Below are 20,275 nucleotides of genomic sequence, written 5' to 3'. Positions count from 1 at the left end.
AACCAGGCACCAAAGACAATGACATTACTCCTCCTGGTTATAGCATTTTAAGGCAGGATCGTCTAAGCAAAAAAGGTGGTGGTGTTGCTTTACTCTATAAATCTCAACTACAAGTGTCCTCTATTGACTCCCTCCCTCCCTCCCCTGCCAATGCTGAAATACTCTGCAGCAAATTCCACATAAAAACAAAGCCATATATATAATTTGTTCCTATATCCCTCCTGGCAACAACTTAAATACACTAGAAAACATCCTTAGCTGGCTCTCCTGTAGCTTTCCTCAGGAAACCATAATCCTAGGAGACTTTAACATTGACTGGAACTCTTGCATATCTCCCAAACCCACCCATCACCTCAACCTCTTTACCTTTCAACAAACTATAAACTCCCCCACTAGAATTCACAAATCTACCAATAAACAAGCCATCTTGGACTGGATATTGGTCAATAATAATCCTCTTTCTTATAAAACTGGTATACTTCCTGACAATATCAGCGACCATCTTCTCACCTACATCACCAAACAAAAAAACAACAATTTAAATCAGCCCAACTATCGTATTATACGTAACAAAAAAAACTTTAACATTCCTAGCTTCCTCAATGAACTCAAACTGTATAACTGGTCAACTCTAAAACACCTGCCACTTGAGGAAGCAGTTGCCCATTTTAACAACACATTCCTCCAAATTCTTGAGCATCACACCCCCTCTCGCATAATTAGAACAGGATCCAAAGCTGCCCCATGGCTTTCTAAAGATACCAAGCAAATGATGCATTTAAGAAATAAACAATGGACAAAATGGAGAACTACTAAAAACCCAACTGACCACCAAAACTTCAAATACCTTAGAAACACTACAAAAAAAACTTACCTATCTTGATAAAAAAAATTATTATCTTCAACACCAACAAAATCAAAATCATAATCCCAAAAAATTCTGGTCAGGAATCAATAAACTGCTCCATCCAGGCAATACCAAAACACCTACTCCAGCTAGCTTAGTGCAAACTCCACCCAACTTAATAGCCTGTACATTCAACACCTTCCTCTCTGAAACAGTCACCTCTCTAGCAAAGACCATGATTCCCCACACTTCCCTCAAAATGACCTCTCCTCAAAATAACACCCCTACTCTAACATTTAATACAGTCTCCACAACCTATATACACAAATTACTCTCAAAACTAAAACCTTGCACTCCTTCAGCCGACCTACTACCAGCTGAATATCTGCAGCTTGCAGCAGCTGAAGTAGCATACCCAGTCTCCATCTTAATTAATAGAACAATAACTGAATCCACTATTCCTTCCCTATGGAAAGTCTCCCATATCATTCCTCTGCATAAAGGAGGAAACACTAATGAACTTTCCAACTTCCGTCCTATAGCCTTATTATCACCTCTATCTAAACTTATGGAACGTTGTATACACCAACAATTTCTACATCATCTTTTACATAATAACCTACTTTCTGACTCCCAACATGGTTTTAGACCTTTCCATAGCACCTCCACTGCTCTTCTCTCCTTTTCAGACACTATCAACAAAAATCACAATAACAATCTCTTCTCCTCTGCTTTATTTCTTGACCTCTCTAAAGCCTTTGATATGGTGAACCATCACCTTCTGCTAGACGCTTTGAAATGTCTCTCTCTCGAACCTTTGGCATTGCACTGGTTTGACTCCTACTTGAAAGATAGACAACAAGCAGTCCTCTGGGACAGCCATCTTTCCTCTCTGCTCCCAGTCACTATCGGTGTCCCTCAAGGATCCATCTTAGGACCCCTTCTCTTCTCCATATTTATTAATAACCTGTCTACCTCTCTTCCCACCTCCACATGTATTCAATACGCAGACGATTCAACTCTCATCTGTTCAGCTGCTTCCCCAGCCGAACTTCATTCTTCTACCCAACAAGTCTTTACAGCAGTAGAAAAATGGTTACAAGATATCTGTCTCCTCCTTAATCCCAGAAAAACCAAACTATTACTTTTCTCTCCTACCCTTAAATCCCCCCCTCTCTCCTTTTCAATTATGTCTGACAATGGCACCATCATTACACCTGACTGTTCCACTAAACTACTAGGCGTCACAATAGATAATCAACTAAACTTTGATTACCACATTGACCTTACCATCAAAGCTGTTAATAAAAAGATTGGTGCTCTTTATAGACTTAAGCCCTTTCTAACAGCATCTACAAGGGTGTCTCTAGCCCAAACTCATCTCATCTCCACACTATTGTATGCCTCCCCCTCCTTTATAAACCTTTCAAAATCTAACCTTCAGAAACTTGCCACAGCCTATCATAGCATTGCCAGGTTTGCCACAGGCTCCCCATTTCACACCCATCATTGTGTTAACCTCAAAAAGCTTGACTGGCTCGAACTCCAAAATCTTATTCTCCTACATCAATTAGTTATCACCTATAAAATCCTCAACTACCCTTCTAATACACCCATACTAAATAACCTTGTTGTCCCTTACAGGAATCTTACTTCTCTTCGTTCAGCCAACAAACTACTAGTTGCCACTCTCAAAACACACAACAAAGCTGGTGACTCCTTGTTTACAAACGCCATTGGCTCATACTGGAATAAACTTCCCATAGAACTGACCTCTCTAGGCTCTTCTCAACTTTTCAGGAAACAACTGAGGAACTATTTTGTGTCTCACTGGCTATGCCCCTGCTCAAACCCTGACTGACCTGATCATCCAACCCTCTTCTCATTTCTCTCCATTTACCTCTATGCTTGTCCCTATCACTAATACTTCCACTCTTCTGCAACTATCTACTATCCACTTGGATACTACTTTACCTCTGCAACCTGTTATTCCCCCCAAATTTATAGGTTGCTCCCAGCTATGCTAATCTGCCTCTTAATATATTGCCCTGGCACAAAACGATTATAACAATTGTGAATACTGCAAATACCTAAAGACTCTTATGTAATTTACTACTTTCTTTCTTTTATGGCTGTACTATTCCTACCACAGCAAAGAATTTGCAAACATAAATCATCTCTCTATGTTATAACTATAGCTTTATTAAGTTTGCTAATTATAGTTTCGTTTAAGTTTGCTAATTATAGCTATTGTCAATTTGCTTTAGTATCATTACTATACTACATTGGACTAATTTTCTTATCATGCTTATAATTTTGCATCCCGTTGTACTATTTTTATGTTACCTTCTAGTATATAGTGGAGCTTTTCTCCTTGGGCCTCTGCTGAAAATGGACATGTATCCAGCCAGACTAGCCCGGTCAACAAATGTAAAATAAAATAAATAAAAAAAATTCATAGACAGTTATGATTCTGTTTACACAGGACAAAAAATTTCTGTAAATCTGATCGTTGGTTTTCCCCAAAAAGGGTTTATAGAAGGATATAATCTCCAAGGTCACTATAGCTAGATGGAATTCTTCATGCATCCTGCAGGTCTAGAAGGACAAGAGGCATGTTTCCTCCAGGTCAGGTGAAAGCTCATTCCATTAGGTCCATGGCTACGTCTGCGGCCTTTTGGTCTAGTGTGTCTTTGGATAATATTTGTTCTGCAGGTGCTTGGTTCTCATCTCATACGTTTATTTCTCATTACAAATTGGATTTGACTTCCAGAAGAAGAGCATCCTTTGGTTCCGTGGTGCTCTGAAATATCCTTCCATGAAGGCCTTCCAGGAGTTTAGTAGCTGGGGACTCTGTCCCACAGGTTAAAGACTAAATGAAGTAAACAATATTTGTTCTGCAGGTGCTTGGTTCTCATCTCATACGTTTATTTCTCATTACAAATTGGATTTGACTTCCAGAAGAAGAGCATCCTTTGGTTCCGTGGTGCTCTGAAATATCCTTCCATGAAGGCCTTCCAGGAGTTTAGTAGCTGGGGACTCTGTCCCACAGGTTAAAGACTAAATGAAGTAAACTACATCAGATAAAGAAGTTATGTACTCACCATAATGTTCCATTTGAGTAGTTGTACTTCATTTTTCTTCAACTGTCCCTCCCTCCTAGCCCCTGGACCTTGGCATATAATCAGTCTACGGACTGCAGTATAGGTCACAAGTAAATTTTTCAGGTCTGGTTATCATTGTATGGTTCAGCAAACTCCATCTATCTGGGGATGGAAGGCAGTGGAGGTGTATTATGGGTAAGGGGAGGAGTTTGGAGCTCAGAGCTGATGCTAGTAAAAGTTGCTGGCTCTGATCCGATATGGATCCATAACCCACAGGTTGAAGACAAAGTACAACTACTCAGATGGAACGTTATGGTGAGTACATAACATCTTTTTTTGTTTCATTGTTTACTGAAACAATGTTTAAAACTATAAATTTAAAATGCGGTCTAACAAGGGATATAATTTAATAGATTTTATATTTGAGTGAATCAAAGAACTTTTGCATGGTCCTAAATGTGTGCAAGGGGCCTGTGATAACAGCCCAAAGGTAAACTTAACCTGCCACTGGCCAAATGCATTTTCTTTGAATGTGGGTTTTGGTGTTGTTTCAATGAATGAGTTTCAAAGGCAGAGAAGTTTTAATGCCAAGTCTGTTTTCACTGTAAGACTATATTACTTTGTTTAGCAAATGTCTATCAGTGTTTATGCTATAAAATTTTAAATAAGTTGTAAATTAAATCCAAATATCTATAATCACTGTAGAAGTGAAGCATAAAACAGTATGCACACGGAGTTTTGAACACTGGAGGCAATGTGTTTTTGGGACTGTTGATGATTTTCTTTAACATAATACTCGGAGGGTCAACCAGATGCTAGTGACGAATGTCTTTTGGGAGCTGTTGATGACTTTTTTTTTTTTTTTTTTTTTTTTTTTGGCAGGAGTTAGAGATACTAGGTATGCAGTGTGTTCTAGAGAGCAGTTTGTGGAGGGCATCCGTGTTTTTTTTTTCAGCCTAGTATTTTTTGCAGGGTTACAAATTCTACTTTTGCATGAGTAAAGTGTGTATGGGTGAACTGAAGTAAGATCAGATGCAGGTTCTTGGCTGTGTGATATGAAAGAAATACAGTAATGTAACAGTGGTCTTTTATTTCCTTATTTTAAACCTTGTAGGTTCAAAGCAGATTCTCTGGCTAGGCAATTGGGATGGGGCAATGCATATGTGCAAATGGAATGACTGCAATTCTAGCTTGCTTTGCAAGACTAATGTGCATTTGAGTGTAGTAAGATCAACCGTAAGATCTGAAGAGTTTTTTTTTTATGTGAAAAAAAGAATACTTACCTTAATGACGGTATTGTCTTCTTTTTTGTTTTTAACCTTGCAAGATCAAATCAGATACTGTGGGTGGGGTAGGCACTGGAAAGTTGGGCTGGGTGTGAATTAAACAAATTGCCCTGCTGTTTACTGTTGTTCTTTGCAAAACAGTAATGCTTTTTTGTCTGTATTTTAAGATGAATGTGAAATAAGCGAGTTAATGAGTATTTCTGTAACATAGCTTTATCCATTTCTAGTTGGCACACCCCCTTTCTAGCTGACCATGCCCATTCAGCTGTCTTCTGCAGCCCCCCTTTGATTTGAAGTCACCAGCCTCCACTGAAGGTGCCCTGCACCATTTCTGACTCTGGTTTAGTAATGTGTCTGGAGTTGTAATTGGTGGAAAATAATCCCTAAAGATGGAGGAGGAACAGCATTGTGCTGTAACTTCAGGGTGTTGTGAATCAAACTGATATCCTCGAGAGAGATTTCTACACTTGCATTATTTAGCTGCAGTAAGACACTTGCATCCTTGTTACTTTCCTGCCTTGATAAGGTACATGGCTTGGTAAAGTCTTTGAAGTAATACTTAGGTGCTTAACAGATTAATGATTAGACATGAAGTAGAAAATTGTTTTCACTCTTTGTGAGTGCAGTGGCCTTAACAAAAAGGAAATTTTTTTAAGATCTGTCTGGCTGCTGGCTCACACCTGAGAGAGAGAGAGAGGGGCGCAAGCAGGAGTCCTACCACCACTTCACACACACACACACACACACACACACACACACACACACACACACACACACACACACACGTTAACAAACAGCGTGATCAGTAGTAACTTGCTATACCATTTATGTCATCTTTCCGAAAGCTCTTATCACATGAGAAGATCTGCCTTACTATGTCTACCTGTGAAAGAAAAGTTTAGTTAACTGTAGCTGTACTTAACGAGAGTTGTAGTTTCATAGTATATAAAGCCCTGACTGTGACCTAGATGACCCATATTTTCTTGGTAACAAACACTTGAATTTTGTAGGGAAGATACAAGTGTAGTGTCTTTTTTTTTTTTCTGTGGAAGGGAGGCTTGCTGGTCATTATGGAAAGGTCCTTTTTCGCAGTGCAAGCAAAGGCTTGCCTGGTCGCACTGGAAGACTCTACCTGTGGTATACAGTATGGCCCAAACACACTGTTTACTGTAACCCTTGAATTATGCCTGTGTAAAGACCATTCATACATCATAGGCACGTGCAGTGATGCTTGTGCTGTTTGCCACTGTGTGTTGAGCTTAAGGGCCTAGTAGAAAAACCCTTGATGAATGCTTGACTGATGGTGTCTGAGTTAATCTCTAATATTGCAGGAAATGAGTCTGTCAGGAAGGACTCCTGCCCTGCAGACAAAGAATGTGTCTGTTGGCTGTAGTGGAGGCTGATTGGTTGGCAGACATTAGGGAGCCCCCCCCCCCAAAGACACTTTTCCCTTTACGTTGTGACATTCTTTATGGTATGAAGATGAGTAACTTGCTATGTTCATCGTGTTATACTGCTGCAGTCATCACACTAGGGTTATCCTGCCATCAGGCGGTCCCGCAGTCGGCCGAATCCCAAAGTCTTGGTCCGGCGTCGGTTGTCGTCGCTTCTTCCCTGATGTCAGTGCGACAGGGGAATAAAAGAGGCAGCCGACGCCATTTTCTTCAGTCTTTCTTGCCGTGCAGTGCCCGAAGCAGAAGCAGTTCGCAAGTGCCGGTCGGCTAGCTCCTGAGATTTTCGAATCGAATTTCAGCCCGAAGTCTTCTCTAAAGCCAAGTACCCCGTTGGGGAAACTTTTCTTGCCTCAGACCGATGTCAGACAAAGTTAATAATTGCATTTCTTGTGGGAAGCAAATACCTCCTAAGGATTTTCATTCTTATTGTATTCCTTGCCTAGGCCCAGACCACGACTTCTCTGGTTGTCGGTTTTGTGCTAGGTTCAACAAACGTACAATCGAGCGTCGGGCAGATTTCGCCCGACATTATTTTGGCAGAAAATTTAACTATAGCATGTCGTCGGAGCAACTGACATCAGCAATAATTAAAAAATGCAAGGATAAGGACAGGCAACCAAGGCCAAGACCAGATACCGAGGCCTCAGCAAGGCCTGCCGCCGGTTCTCCGGTTTTCAAAGAGGCACCTACGCAGCCCCTGACTACCGCTGATTTAGAAATTCTGACTGCCTCCCAGACTGAATCAGCTGGGCCTCGAGCCGGTTCCCTCTCACCCCTCGGACGCCAACCCTGACGGTGATCCGGAGATTTTGGACAGGCCTTCGGTTTCTGAAGGTGTCTTCAAACCGACAACTATCTCTATTAAGTCTTATGCTAAACTTAAAGCCCCCTTAAAAGTTAGGAAACCGGGTCCACAGACCCCCCCCCACAGGCCCCTATGCCTAAAAAACAGATGCTTAAGATGGCTGAGGATTTAATTACCCTTATCAGGGGTTCCCAACCCCCTCCTGACAAAAGGCCTAGACTGGAGGAAGATTATCCTTCCTCTGACCAAGCATCCATTTCCTCAGCTAACTCTGAGGACCAGGATTATTCCTTCCCTCCTTATGAAGACTCAAGATGCTGAAGAGTCCATTCCCTCTGTCTCCCCCCCTGAAGACTACTCTTTTGGGGGAAACTCTACACACCATGAGGGAACACTTCCACTGGGAAGGCCAAGATTACTCTTACTCTAAGGAAAGACTCCGTGAGTTTCTTCTTCCTCCACAGCATAGACCCCTTGCAATTCCTCCAGTTTTAGACATTTTGGATGATGTTTACACCGAATCTAGTCTAAACCCAGATTCCTTGCCTCCTGCACCAGCTAAACCAGACAGATACTACAGAGTTTCTGATTCTCATAAGTTTCTATATAAAAGCCCTGTTGCAGACCCCAAAACCATTTCCCAGGGTCCCAAAGGGGTTAAGGCCTCTACTGCTAAGAATCCACTACCTTCTGAAAGAGATTCCAGAGCATTAGAAAGCTGGGGGAAGAAAGTTTATACGTCTGCCACTTTGACCATGAGGGCCTTAAACTGCCAATTCCACATGCTAAAATTCCAGCAGTACTTGATTACACAGTTAAAGCAGAAAATGATCCCTCAGACAGATCAACCTGATTTCAAAGAGATGCAGGATTTGCTGCATGCAGCAGAACAGGTGGGAAAGCATACCTTACAGTGTGGTTTTGATTCATTGGAAGCCTCACGTAGAGCAGCTGTCACAGGATCTGTAATACGTAGACATGCTTGGCTAAAAGAGCAAGCCTTACCAGAACATGTCAAAGCAAAGTTATTGGATGCTCCATTGCAGAAAGATGTGTTATTTGGTGTCAAAGCAGAGGAAGTTTTAAAGAAAATGGAAGAAAAGGCAAAATCTATGCAGACAGTTAAAGATTTTTTACAGGTACAACCTCCTCGTTTCAGCAGAAACTGGCCATCAAAAAACTAGTCCTTTCCTGCATCAGACAGACCCCAAAGGGGTAGGTACCAACGCCCAAGGGGCAGAGGCCAGCCACAAGGTTCTTTCAGGCCTAGACAATGGCATACAACAACTCAAAGAGGTGGAGACGAAAGATCTCAACCCTTCAGGAAACAAACACAATGACTTCCCTCTTCGCCTGCCAAGCAAAATTGCCCTGGCAGCACCTTTGGGAGGAAAACTGGCTCTATTTCCACAAAATTGGCGCATCATAACAAAGGACAAATGGGTTCTGGATATCATTACCCAAGGATACAGATTTCATTTTCACACTTTACCACGGATGAGAGGCATGCCAAATCTGCCTCCAAACCAATGGGCAGAGGCACAAATGCAAATGTCAGTTCTCATGGATATGAAAGCAATTCAAAAGGTACCTACAAAGGAGCAAGGTCAAGGTTTTTACTCAAGACTATTCCTAGTACCAAGAAAGGACAAAGCCTGGAGACCCATTTTAGACCTCTCAGTTCTAAACACATACCTGGAGGTACCCAAATTCAAAATGCTCACACTACAGCAGCTTCTTCCCATGCTGGGCAAGGAGTCTTGGCTGGTAATGTTGGACCTCAAAGAGGCATACCTGCATGTCCCTATCGGACAAGATTGCAGAAGATACCTCAGATTTTTGGCAGGTACAACACATTATCAATTCTCTGCATTGCCCTTTGGCTTATCTACTGCGCACATGCCAGGACAGTGCATACAGGGCAAATGGTCTGCAAAACAAATGCATCTACACCTCAACCAAAAGGAGATGCTAGCTGTGCAAAATGCACTGACAGCCTTCAAGGACCTCTTGCATCCAGGACAACTACTATTAAAAACAGACAACACCACAGTTTTATGTGGTACATAAACAGGGAGGAACACACTCCTACCCTTTATGCAGACAGGCAATGACCTTGTGGAACACAGCATTGACTTACCAAGTACAACTGCAAGCACAATTCCTGCCAGGAAAGGAAAACATATTGGCAGACGAATTAAGTAGAAATTTGGCAGATCCTCACGAGTGGAGACTACACCCACAAGTATTTTCAATGATAACTCAAAGGTGGGGACGCCCAGACATAGATCTATTTGCTTCCCCCAACAATTACCAACTACAGAAATTTTGCACAAGGACTTATCATTCCTTAGCCTGGAAAGTGGACGCCCTATCATTCAGTTGGACATCATTGACAGTCTACGCCTGCCCACCAGTACCTCTCTTGACCAAGGTATTACTGAAAGTCAGATCAGAGAGACCACAAATGATCCTCATTGCTACGGACTGGCCATGTCAGCACTGGTACCCATTACTAAGGACCTTGACTCACAGCCCTCCATGGATCTTACCTCAATTCCCACTTCTGTTGACTCAGCAAAACTCTCAGATCCTTCACAGTCAGCTCAGGACTTTAAATTTAGCTGCATGGAGAATACCTTGAACCATCAATCAACACTTCTCTCAAAGGGTGTCCTGAATGTCATTTTGGAGGCCAGGAGGCCCAGCACCAGAAAAACTTACTCAGAGAAATGGAAAAGATTTTGTGCATGGAACCAGGCTAAAGGCCAAAATCCTTGGATACCAAACATTCCTCAAATACTGCAATACTTAACTGAGATGCTACACAAAGGCCTTCCTTTCTCATCCATTAAGATCCATGTTTCAGCCATTTCAGCTCAATATAATATGGATCCTCCCATATTATCACACCCTTTACTAAGGCAGTTTCTCAGAGGGGCTAAGACCCCCCAGAACACCCCCAACCTCAACTTCGTTTTAGAAAAATTAACACTGCCTCCTTTCGAACTAGCCTTCTCAGCAGAACTACAATACTTGTCCTGGAGAACAGCTCTGTTGCTGGCTATCACCTCAGCACGCAGGGTTTCAGAACTACAGGCACTTATGGCAGTGGAACCTTTCATCATTTTCCATCAGGACAGTCTCTTTACGAACTAACCCTATGTTTATGCCAAAGGTAGTATCCAGTGTGTCTTTGAATCAGACCATTCATTTACCCACCTTTTATCCAAACTCCCAGAATAAAGGATGAAGACTCCTTCACTCTTTGGACATTCACAGACAGCTACGTTACTATTTGGATAAGACAAAGACCTTCAGAAAAACTGACCAACTCTTTGTATCCTATGCTGCAGGTTCACAAGGAAAGGCTATTTCAAAACAGACCATCTCCAAATGGATAGCACATTGTATCCGCTTTTGCTACTCGCACCATGGGAAAGCAGTGCCTGTTAATATTAGGTCCCATTCTACCAAGGCTACAGCAACCTCCGCAGCCTTTCTCAGGGGGGTTCCAACCAAGGACATTCTGGAGGCAGCTACTTGGAGTTCAGTGCACACCTTTACCAAGCACTACCACCTTCCATTTGCCACTGCAGTTCTGCAGGGCATCCTAGCTTTACCTAACCCAGTTTAGTACCAGCCACCCATCCATAGCTTTGGGATTCAACCCAAGTGTAATGACTGCAGCAGTATAACACGATGAACATAGTACAGTTTTGTACCTACCATAAATGTAGATGTTAGAGTGTATATACTGCTGCAGTCCAGGTTACCCTCCCACCATCCCCTCTACATACCAGGGTGTTAGTTACAACTCCATGTACATCAATCTATTGGATGCATGTCTATATGGTGTATGTGCTAACAGCTAGTACTATTGTTTATCTACTAAGGTATTTTTGCATAGTTATTTGTATTGCCTTCTACCTGGGGGCACCTGACATCTGGGGCAAGAAAAACTGAAGAAAATGGCGTTGGCTGCCTCTCTTATCCCCCTGTCGCACTGACGTCAGGGAGGAAGCGACGACACCCGACGCCGGACCAAGACTTTGGGATTCGGCCGACTGCGGGACCGCCTGACGGCAGGATAACCGTAGTGCGATGACTGCAGCAGTATATACACTTGAACATCTACATTTATGGTAGGTACAAAACTGTACTTTTTATTTTCCTTGGATGTTTTCTTCAGAAAAAAAATAAACAAAACACCATAAAACAACTGTGGAGTGGAAAAAAATTGAAGTCCCCTTCAACCAGCATCAAGAAGCCCTGTTTCTGTTGCTTTACCAGTGCAACTGTTGTGACATTTCATTGCCTTCATTAAGGGGCCTAGACTGCTGCCTTTAGGATCAGAGTGCATGTACTGCTTAACTGCCAGTTTATGCTGAAATATAATGGGGAGATGCTTTGATAGTTATGAATCGTGTGCCCTCCAAGTAATGACCAATCAGCCCCCCCATGGATACATCTGATCACACCTCTGCAGCCAGTCTGTAGTCAGTACTTCAGCACTATGCCATCTTTAAATCTGTAAGTGTGTGTGTGTGTGTGTGTGTGTGTGTGTGTGTGTGTGTGTGTGTGTGTGTGTGTGTGTGTGTGTGTGTGTGTGTGTGTGTGTGTGTGTTATAAACTTTTTATTGTCTGACTGTTATAATGGGGCTGGAAGTTGATATTTTGTAAGGCTAGCTGTGGACTGCTGCCTAGGTTCATCCTGTTTTATTGGTTGTTTATATTTGTAAGCATATAGTTTCATAGGTGTGTACTAGGCTAATGGCCTTGGAGCCTTTACAAGCCTAGCCTAAGTGCCTTGGCACTGTACACAGGTGCATGACGTACATGCTAGGCTTTGTTTTTCCATTACTCCTCTGTTGTGCTATATGAATGCTAAATGTTTTTTGTAGTTTTGTATTAATCAAGTGTGTGATTTTTATTTATTTATTTATTTATTTATTTTTATTTTATTTCCTTTGTGTACAAAAGGATGTTTCTGCTCTGTCAGAGCTGTACGTTCCTGGAATGGTGGTGAGGTGTGCCGTAATTGAGTTAGGAATGACCAGAGGAGGCCACCATAGCATCAAACTATCACTGAATCCAAAGGAGGTCAATAAGGCATTGACTGCTAGTGCTTTGCAATCTGGAATGGTGAGTTCTGTATTGTAACTTCAGCAGTATGAATTCATGTAGTTAACAGAGGCCCATATGTTTTTGTCACTGCGAGCTACCATATTATTGGAAGTGTATGCACTTGCCTTACTTTCGTTTCACTGTAGATGTATCCTGCAGCTATCATGGGGTCTGTGCATCTACTTTGATTATTCACTTTAGCAGTAATCCACAACTGTTTTTTAGTAGTGTTTTGTTTACCCATGTTTTTCACATTTTGAGCAAAACCAGCCATTGGTAAAATCATCCATACTTAACTGTGAGTTGTTGGTATACATTGCTATTCCATAAAAATGTATGTTTTTAAAATACTGTATTTCTGAATTTTATCTGTTGCGATTTTTTTTTTTTTTCAACTTCTGAAGTACTTGGAGCTGCAGTCAAATGCAGCATGCATGTTTTGGACTTGCACTTTTCCCCCGGTAGCAAAGGTGGTCTTGAATCTGCAGTCTGAATGTCTGCCTGGCTTCATCCCACTGTTACCTTTCCTTTTTTTATCTCTTTACTCCCAGTACCTTGGTTCCTTTGCTAATGTTCTTGAGTAAGTTTCAACCTCCCTTTACTACATTCCTAGTTTTCATCCTTATTTGCCATTCCTATATTTTCTGCAATTTTGAGTACAATCATCTGTATGGTGGTTATCCTCCTCAATGCTCTGCATACAGAATCCCCCCTTTCTTTTTCTCCCCCCCACCTTCCTTATTTCTCAGACTTCCCCCTTTCGTCATCCCTTTCCACTTTGATTTAAAACATTGTGCTTTTGTTTTGTGTGGGAGTCTTTACTCCATAGCAGTAATAACTCTTGAATCCAGTACCTATTTCTTAAGTGCCTCTCTCTCTTTAACAAGTTACTAGGGAAACACTACTGGATCATTTTTACTTCACTTATCCTGCTTTTGATCTGTGCACGATCTGAAGTGGTTATTGAATTTGTGTTTGAAGGTTTCAATTTAAATATCCATGCTCACGTGAAATACAAAGTCTTACTAGTCTAGCCTTGTTGTATCTCAGGGAAATAAGTACATTTTGTCTGATTTTTTTCTACTACTGAATTTGCATCTTCTATGTTAAATATTCTCATGTCTTCAGAAAGTTTTTTTCCCTTCTAGGTACCCTGATAGATTCTCACTGTTGGTCACTCCCCACTCATGAGAAATGTTCCTTGATAAGTTTATTATTTCTCTCAATTTTAAGCTACATAATAGCAGTTTTTGGTGTCAAATTTAAATACATACCATCATAAGTGTTATCCTTTGCCAGTAGTCCCTTACTACCAGAAGTCTAGCATAGTCCTTTTTTTTTTTTTTTTTTTCTTTTCTTTTTTCTGTCACTTTTGTGGCCCCAGTAGCAAACACTGTTACTCCACTTTTCCTTTGTCCATGATATTTCTGTTGAATTTCCACCCTGAAATATTTTCTCTTTCAAATTTATAAGGTCATTTCTATCCAAAGGGGTGTCCTACAACATTATTTTCACTCTACATTTCTTAATGTAATTCAAAATGCTTTGCTTTTAATTTGTACCTGTAAGGCTATTTGCATTTTATGATAGCATTGACAGGGCAACCATTATGATACACAAGTATGAATAACAGCTTTCCAACATAGCAGTTCTTTTGAATGTGTATTTCCTACTTTGTGCGTACATGCACATACTGTTTGACAGACTGATCTTTCTTTGAAGCAGTTGCTTCTCATCTCCAGTTGAACCTTTGTCACATTTTTTCATGACTACTTGCATTAATGAAAGCGCACAAAGAACTAAATACATTTTCAGAAACCGTTTTCCCCTTTTATAGGTTCATAGGTTGGTACTAGGCTATTGGCCCAAGGGCCTATACAAGCCTAGCCATAATAATTCCCTGGATATTTCTTCCCACAATATTTACTTCCCTGGACCCCTGTCTAGCAGGGCTACTGACATGATCCCCATGGTGAATTTCCTATTTCCCATCCAATCGTCAAGGTTCCTTTTGAAGAAGGTCAAGGAGGCACTCTGCTTGACCTGTATGGGCAATCTGTTCCAGAGTATGGGGAGTCTCTGGGTCAGAAACCTATCCCTCCAGCATGTTTTGTTCATCGTGATGACAGGGTTTAGATCCCTGGAGTGTTTAGATCCCTGGAGCGTGTGGCTCTGGGGGATTGGGATTTCTTTAAGTGGAACATGTCCAACAGCTCCGGGTTTGACATGGCCTTGTAAGTTAAGCAGAGCTTGCCTGTGAGTAAATGATATGCCACAGAGTATAGCTGGAGTTTTTTTAAACTGTCAGCGTAGGGCATCAGCTTTAGGCCTGTGATTCTTTTAGTGAGGTATTTCTGCAGTCTTTCTGGCTGTTGCAGATGTGTTGAGGTACATACCAAACTGAGCATTTTACTCCTGTAATGGGTCTAATGAGGGATGAGTACAGTGGGACAATGACCTCTTCTTCTTTTTTTTTTTTTTTTTTTTTTTTTCTGGATGAAAAACCCTTGGTGATGAGGTGTGCCACATAGGATTTCCTGACTGTTGTGGTGATGTGGTTATCGAAGGTGAGACCACTGTCCACCTGTATCCCTACGTCTCCTCACACTTTCGGTGTTTAGTGTACTGCCACCTATGCGGTAATTCATGGGTACATATTTGTTCCCAAAGGGGATAACTATATTTGATAAATACGATTTATGATTTAATGTTGAATACACCAGTTTGTACATTTTCAACAAATGAACTTCCCCCTCCAGGTAAATATAGTTGCTCTAAATTGACTACTGCTCCCACAGGCACTACCTAAGCTAGACTTATGAGGGGGTGCTGGAAAGTTCTAAGCCCAACCAACTTTCTATATTCCGAGCGTTCTTTTGCCTCTGTTGCTGAAGAGGGTTATTTCATCTTGTAAAGTGCCAATTTGCAGAATCAAAATGCTATGTTTTTAACATTGTTTCAGATCATTGATTGAACCATGTCAATGAAAAGTGTGAAATTCTCAAGTGTGGAGCTCCAAGCCATCATGAAGTTCCTATTCCTGCAGAATACAACTCCAAAGAAAATCCATAAATGTATGATGCAAACATGGAATGACAAGTGCCCTTCTTACTCAATCGTGAGTAAGTGGTATGCAAACTTTCAGTCTGGAGATTTAGAGGTTGAAGATGCAAGGTCTGGGAGGCCTCAAATGGTGTTAACTCCTGAAATTGTTGACCATGCCCATGACAGATCAGCAAATATCAGCTAAAGCAACTGCTGAGACACTACAGATATCCAGGGAAAGTGTTGGGCTTGTAATCCATGAGCAGCTGGGTATGCAGAAGCCATCAGCCAACTGGGTGCCAAAATGTTTGAATGCTGACAAGAAAATAAGTCGAGTGGACACTTCCAAGGTGATTTTGTGGCATTTTGTCAAGGTGGTGCCAACTTTTTGGAGCAGCTAGTTACTTTTGATGAAACCATGGTTACACCACTGTGATCCTGAAACAGTCCAAGCAATGACGACACTTGGTTCACCAAGGCCATTGAAGTTAAAGACCCAAAAGTCTGAAGGAAAGGTAATGGCTACAGTTGTCTTGGGATCAGGAATGTGTTGTAATGACAGACTGTCTGCTAAGGGGCCTAACAGTTAATGCAGAATAATACTGTAATTTGCTGTGCTGATTAAAGAAGACATTGAAAGAAAAAAAGGAGATTGAAGCTGCGGAAAGGAGTTTTTTGCAAGATAATTCATCTGTTCACAAGGCTGGCAAAACCATGGCTGTTTTGGCAAAAATAGGGTATGAGTACATAGGACCATCCACCCTACTCGCAAAGTCTTGCTCCATCTGGCCATTTCCTGTCCCAAACCTTAAAGAGTTTGAAAGGGTAGCAATTTTTGAGTGATTTTGGAGGTGATTGCAGCAGTGGAGCAGTATTTTGGTGACCAGACTTCAGACTGCTGTCATGGTTAAGGAAACTTCAGACATGATGTGCTGAACTATCATGTCTAGGTGTGTTGAACTTTAGGATGAGTATGTTGAGTAACTTGTAAGTTTCATGGCTCCCCGTCATTCCCTTCTAGGACTGGCTTAAAACTTTTCAGCGCCCCCTCGTAAGGTTACCCATGCTAAAGTGCATGTTATAGCCTATGTTCTCACTTACGCTGGTTGCTATCTTTTCTTTATCTCCATTTCCCTACTAGATGTGCAAAACGGCTCGCATGCTTTCAGTAAACATTAACTTCTAGCACTAAAAAAAATAGACTTGCTATGTTTTAAAGAAGTAAACAAAATTGTGCACCAGTTGTTAAATGCAAGACTGCTGTGACAGTGTATTCTACTCATTCACTTTCCATTTCTAACTTTGTTGTTCACTGAACTGGTTGCTGCTGTACTTTTTTAAATATTGCATTTCTCTCTGCAAAGAGTGCACAGAACCCTAAAGATTTATTTCTTCTATCTTCAAGCAATTATCCTACAATTAAAGGCAATCAGAATTGAGAAAAAAATAGTACACAGCCTTGCAAATGTATGAAAAAAAGTCTTTACATTTCACTGTGTAGAAAATGTGCAGACTTGTCTACCACTGAAAAACAAGTTACATTTCTTACATATATGAAGTTATTAGCATTTCTGTGCCTTTAAATGTATTTTCACACCTATTTCAAACCTTACCTACATTGAACTAGACACATCCATCCTTGTCAAAAAAGGGGGTGTACTATCTTAATTTTGCATATCAATGCATGTTTGTTTCCTACCCCAGCAGCCATAATCAGATTATATTAACATTTTAACCTGTTTCCAACCACTCTTTCTTATCTTGACAGTGTAAAGACTTTGCATCTTACAACTAAAAGTACTTGCTTGCTTTTGTATCTTTAACATATTCAGCATTCACTGGTAAGACTCTTTCCCCCCCACCCCACACCTCACATTTAAATACCCCAGGTTGCACATGCCTCAAAACTGCTTATGACATGTCATTTACAAAATGGAGTGTTTTAAACAAGTAAGAACAAAAACTGAAGGACTTAAGGTATGGTAATGTGCTAGTAGTCACTGAATCTGCCGAGCTCAGTACAAGGAAAAAGAAATGGATGAAGTGAGGAAACCCTCTAGTTCCAACTATTGTTTTAGAAGATACCTAAAGGAGAAGATGGATGAGTTTTCAATTGAAAAAGTGAAGACTGCTAGAAGGCAAGGAATTAAAAAAGGTACTGGAGATGTTCTAGGGTAGGCTTCTATGTTGCTGGCAAGTAACATTATAAGCAATCTGAAATTAGTTAAAGGTAGGTAAAGAAAACATCTGTGGAGAAATTCTATCCAGAACCGAAACTAGTGAGGTTGTGGGAGATCTGAGTGCACGCCTTACAGTCCTACAGGAGTTATGGGGGGGGGGGGTGACCTTTGGGAATCTGCTGAAATCCGCTTAGAATGCCTGGAGATGAAGTTGGTGGGTTTGGAGGATGGAGAAGACTGAAAAATTAGTGGTGGGGGATGCCTGAGAAATGAAAGAAATAACTGAGGGCAGTGAAAACCCTATTAGAGAACTGGACTGTCCTCCCTGTGTTGGCCTTGTATATAGTGTCCACAGGACCACATAGCACCCTGAACAGGAAACTCTGACCCAGGCCAAGAATAGTGCAGTTCTAGAGATACTAACTGAGGGATTGGATTTTAAAGGTGGTACGGAAGCCAAGGAATAAACTTTGCATATGAAACCAGGACGAGAAACCCATTTGTTCCAGTTATAAAGTATGCAGGGAGAAAGGTATATATTGAGGGTTATACCCAACTTGCTTCCTAATTTTTACACAAAGATCAGCAAAACTCTTTATGAATACAGTACCATTGGAGTATTTGAAGAATCCCACAAATCAAAGATTGGGGAAGTCTAGAAAAAAGCTCACAAATGAATAAGTAGTGGGGATGAACATGGACTGAATACTAGGAGTTACTTCCCTCTCTCTGTCTTTAGGAAATGACAAACTGAGGAGGTGGAGAAAATAAAGGAGGCACAAAGAATACTGCACAGACATGAATAAAGACCAAGTCTGTCAAAGGGACAAGAAGGTGAATTTCAAGGAATGTAGGAGAGCACGTTGAGGGAACGGTGAATTGCAGCAGTGTAATGATAGCTGGATTGAGGGGCTGTTAATAAAGTGTATGTATGCATTTTATTGAGACGGTCACTGGGATAAGCTGTGAGAATAACACAAGTAATGCATCCAAGAGGCCTGTGTAAAATGGTATGCAGATTTTTATGTAAAGATTGGCTAATGTGATGTATTGGTTCACAGGTGTGGGGGTACACTGGTTGTTGCACACTGAATTGAAATTAAGATAGATGAACATACACTTGTGGAATGTTTTGGTTACTGGTTGATTTGTTGGTCACTATGCTGGTGGTTGAATTTCATAAAGATTAGATCCAGTAACTAAGAAGTGGGGCTTTGGTAGTAGCTTTGAAAACATGGGAGGGGAGGAAGTGGGTGTAAACTTGCATGCTGCTCTATCTAAACAGCTGCTTAGATATGCTTGAGAAGAGCAAGACAGATGAGTATTTTGTAAAGCACAGCAGAGTACATTAAATGTGAGGACGGATATGTAAGAAGAGGGACAATTTTAGGACAGTAGGAGTGAGAGTAGTGGGGAATAGAGGTGTGCACTAGTTAAAAAATTGAAGGTGTATGGTACAGGATGTAGAATGGTCTGGGAGCTCACTTGGATACCTGCAAGGTATAGAGAGAATATGTAAAGAGAATCAGAAGGCACTGGAAAAGATAAGGTTTGTAAGAGGAGTATGAAGATAGAGGGCAGATAAGATGGGGAAAATTTTGTAAAAGGAGCTTTGAAGATAGTAGAATAAGAGGGCAAAGAGACTACAAGAAGGGGATAATTGAAATTCCTTTTTATATCTACAGGAGAAGGTAGAAGGAAGATGAGGGATGGAGTGAGTAGAGTATCCATTATGCTGTGTGCTGTAAGTAATTACTGATCTGGGGTCAGTGTGTGGGCCAGAGCAGAGGCTGAGAGCTCTAGTGGAGAAAGGCAAATTTGTAAATGTGTGCAGTTAAGGGGGAAAGTGTGTGGGATTTGAAGAATGGTGCAAAAACATAGTGCTAGCATGAAGAAACTGTGGGTATTGGAGGAAATACAGATATGGTAATAGGGCGGATGTAATTGAAACAATACAGGTGGGATATAGAGATGACAAAGAAGGGGGGAGGAGTGAAACACCACAGGAAATTTTTACTTTGACATTTCGTGATCCAATATCCATGGGCCGGGGAATAAAGCAGAGGGGGGAAAAATCATTAACTTACATGAGAAGTACTGAACCATACCCATCAACTGTACAGATTTTTCACAGAATGCCCAGTTGTGTGCCTCATATTTTGGTCCGTTTCTCATAATAAAAAAAAACATTTTGCAAATACAGTAAATAATTGGCAAATCCTTCAGGGTTGAAGTCAGAAAATAACAAGACCTTTGAATGTCTGACTTTATACCCTTCAGAAAAATCATGCTAATGCAAAACCTGTTCATCAACTTTCTAAGTTTGTAAGAGCATTATTTAAAAAGTGTCCCTATTTTGGGTCCTTTGTCCTCTCATTAGGGCTTTGTCCAGATCACTTGCTCTAAGAGGTTGAGAGGTATGATGAA

General features: G+C 41.1%; 1 protein-coding gene across 1 annotated transcript in view; it reads left to right on the top strand.

Annotated features, from left to right (window-relative positions):
• The window catches only part of PDCD11 (programmed cell death 11), a 1,563,481-nt gene that overhangs the window by 135,968 nt on the left and 1,407,238 nt on the right, over positions 1–20,275 (top strand). Inside the window, 1 exon segment of the mRNA XM_044056566.1 lies at positions 12,480–12,641. Coding sequence (XP_043912501.1) covers positions 12,480–12,641 — 162 coding nt within the window.

Source organism: Protopterus annectens, chromosome 14.part0 (genome assembly GCF_019279795.1).
Source record: "Protopterus annectens isolate FY-2018-M chromosome 14.part0, PAN1.0, whole genome shotgun sequence".
NCBI classification, from domain to species: Eukaryota; Metazoa; Chordata; order Ceratodontiformes; family Protopteridae; genus Protopterus; species Protopterus annectens.
Note: the sequence above shows the minus strand (reverse complement) of the source record. Positions and strands in the feature narration are given on the sequence as shown.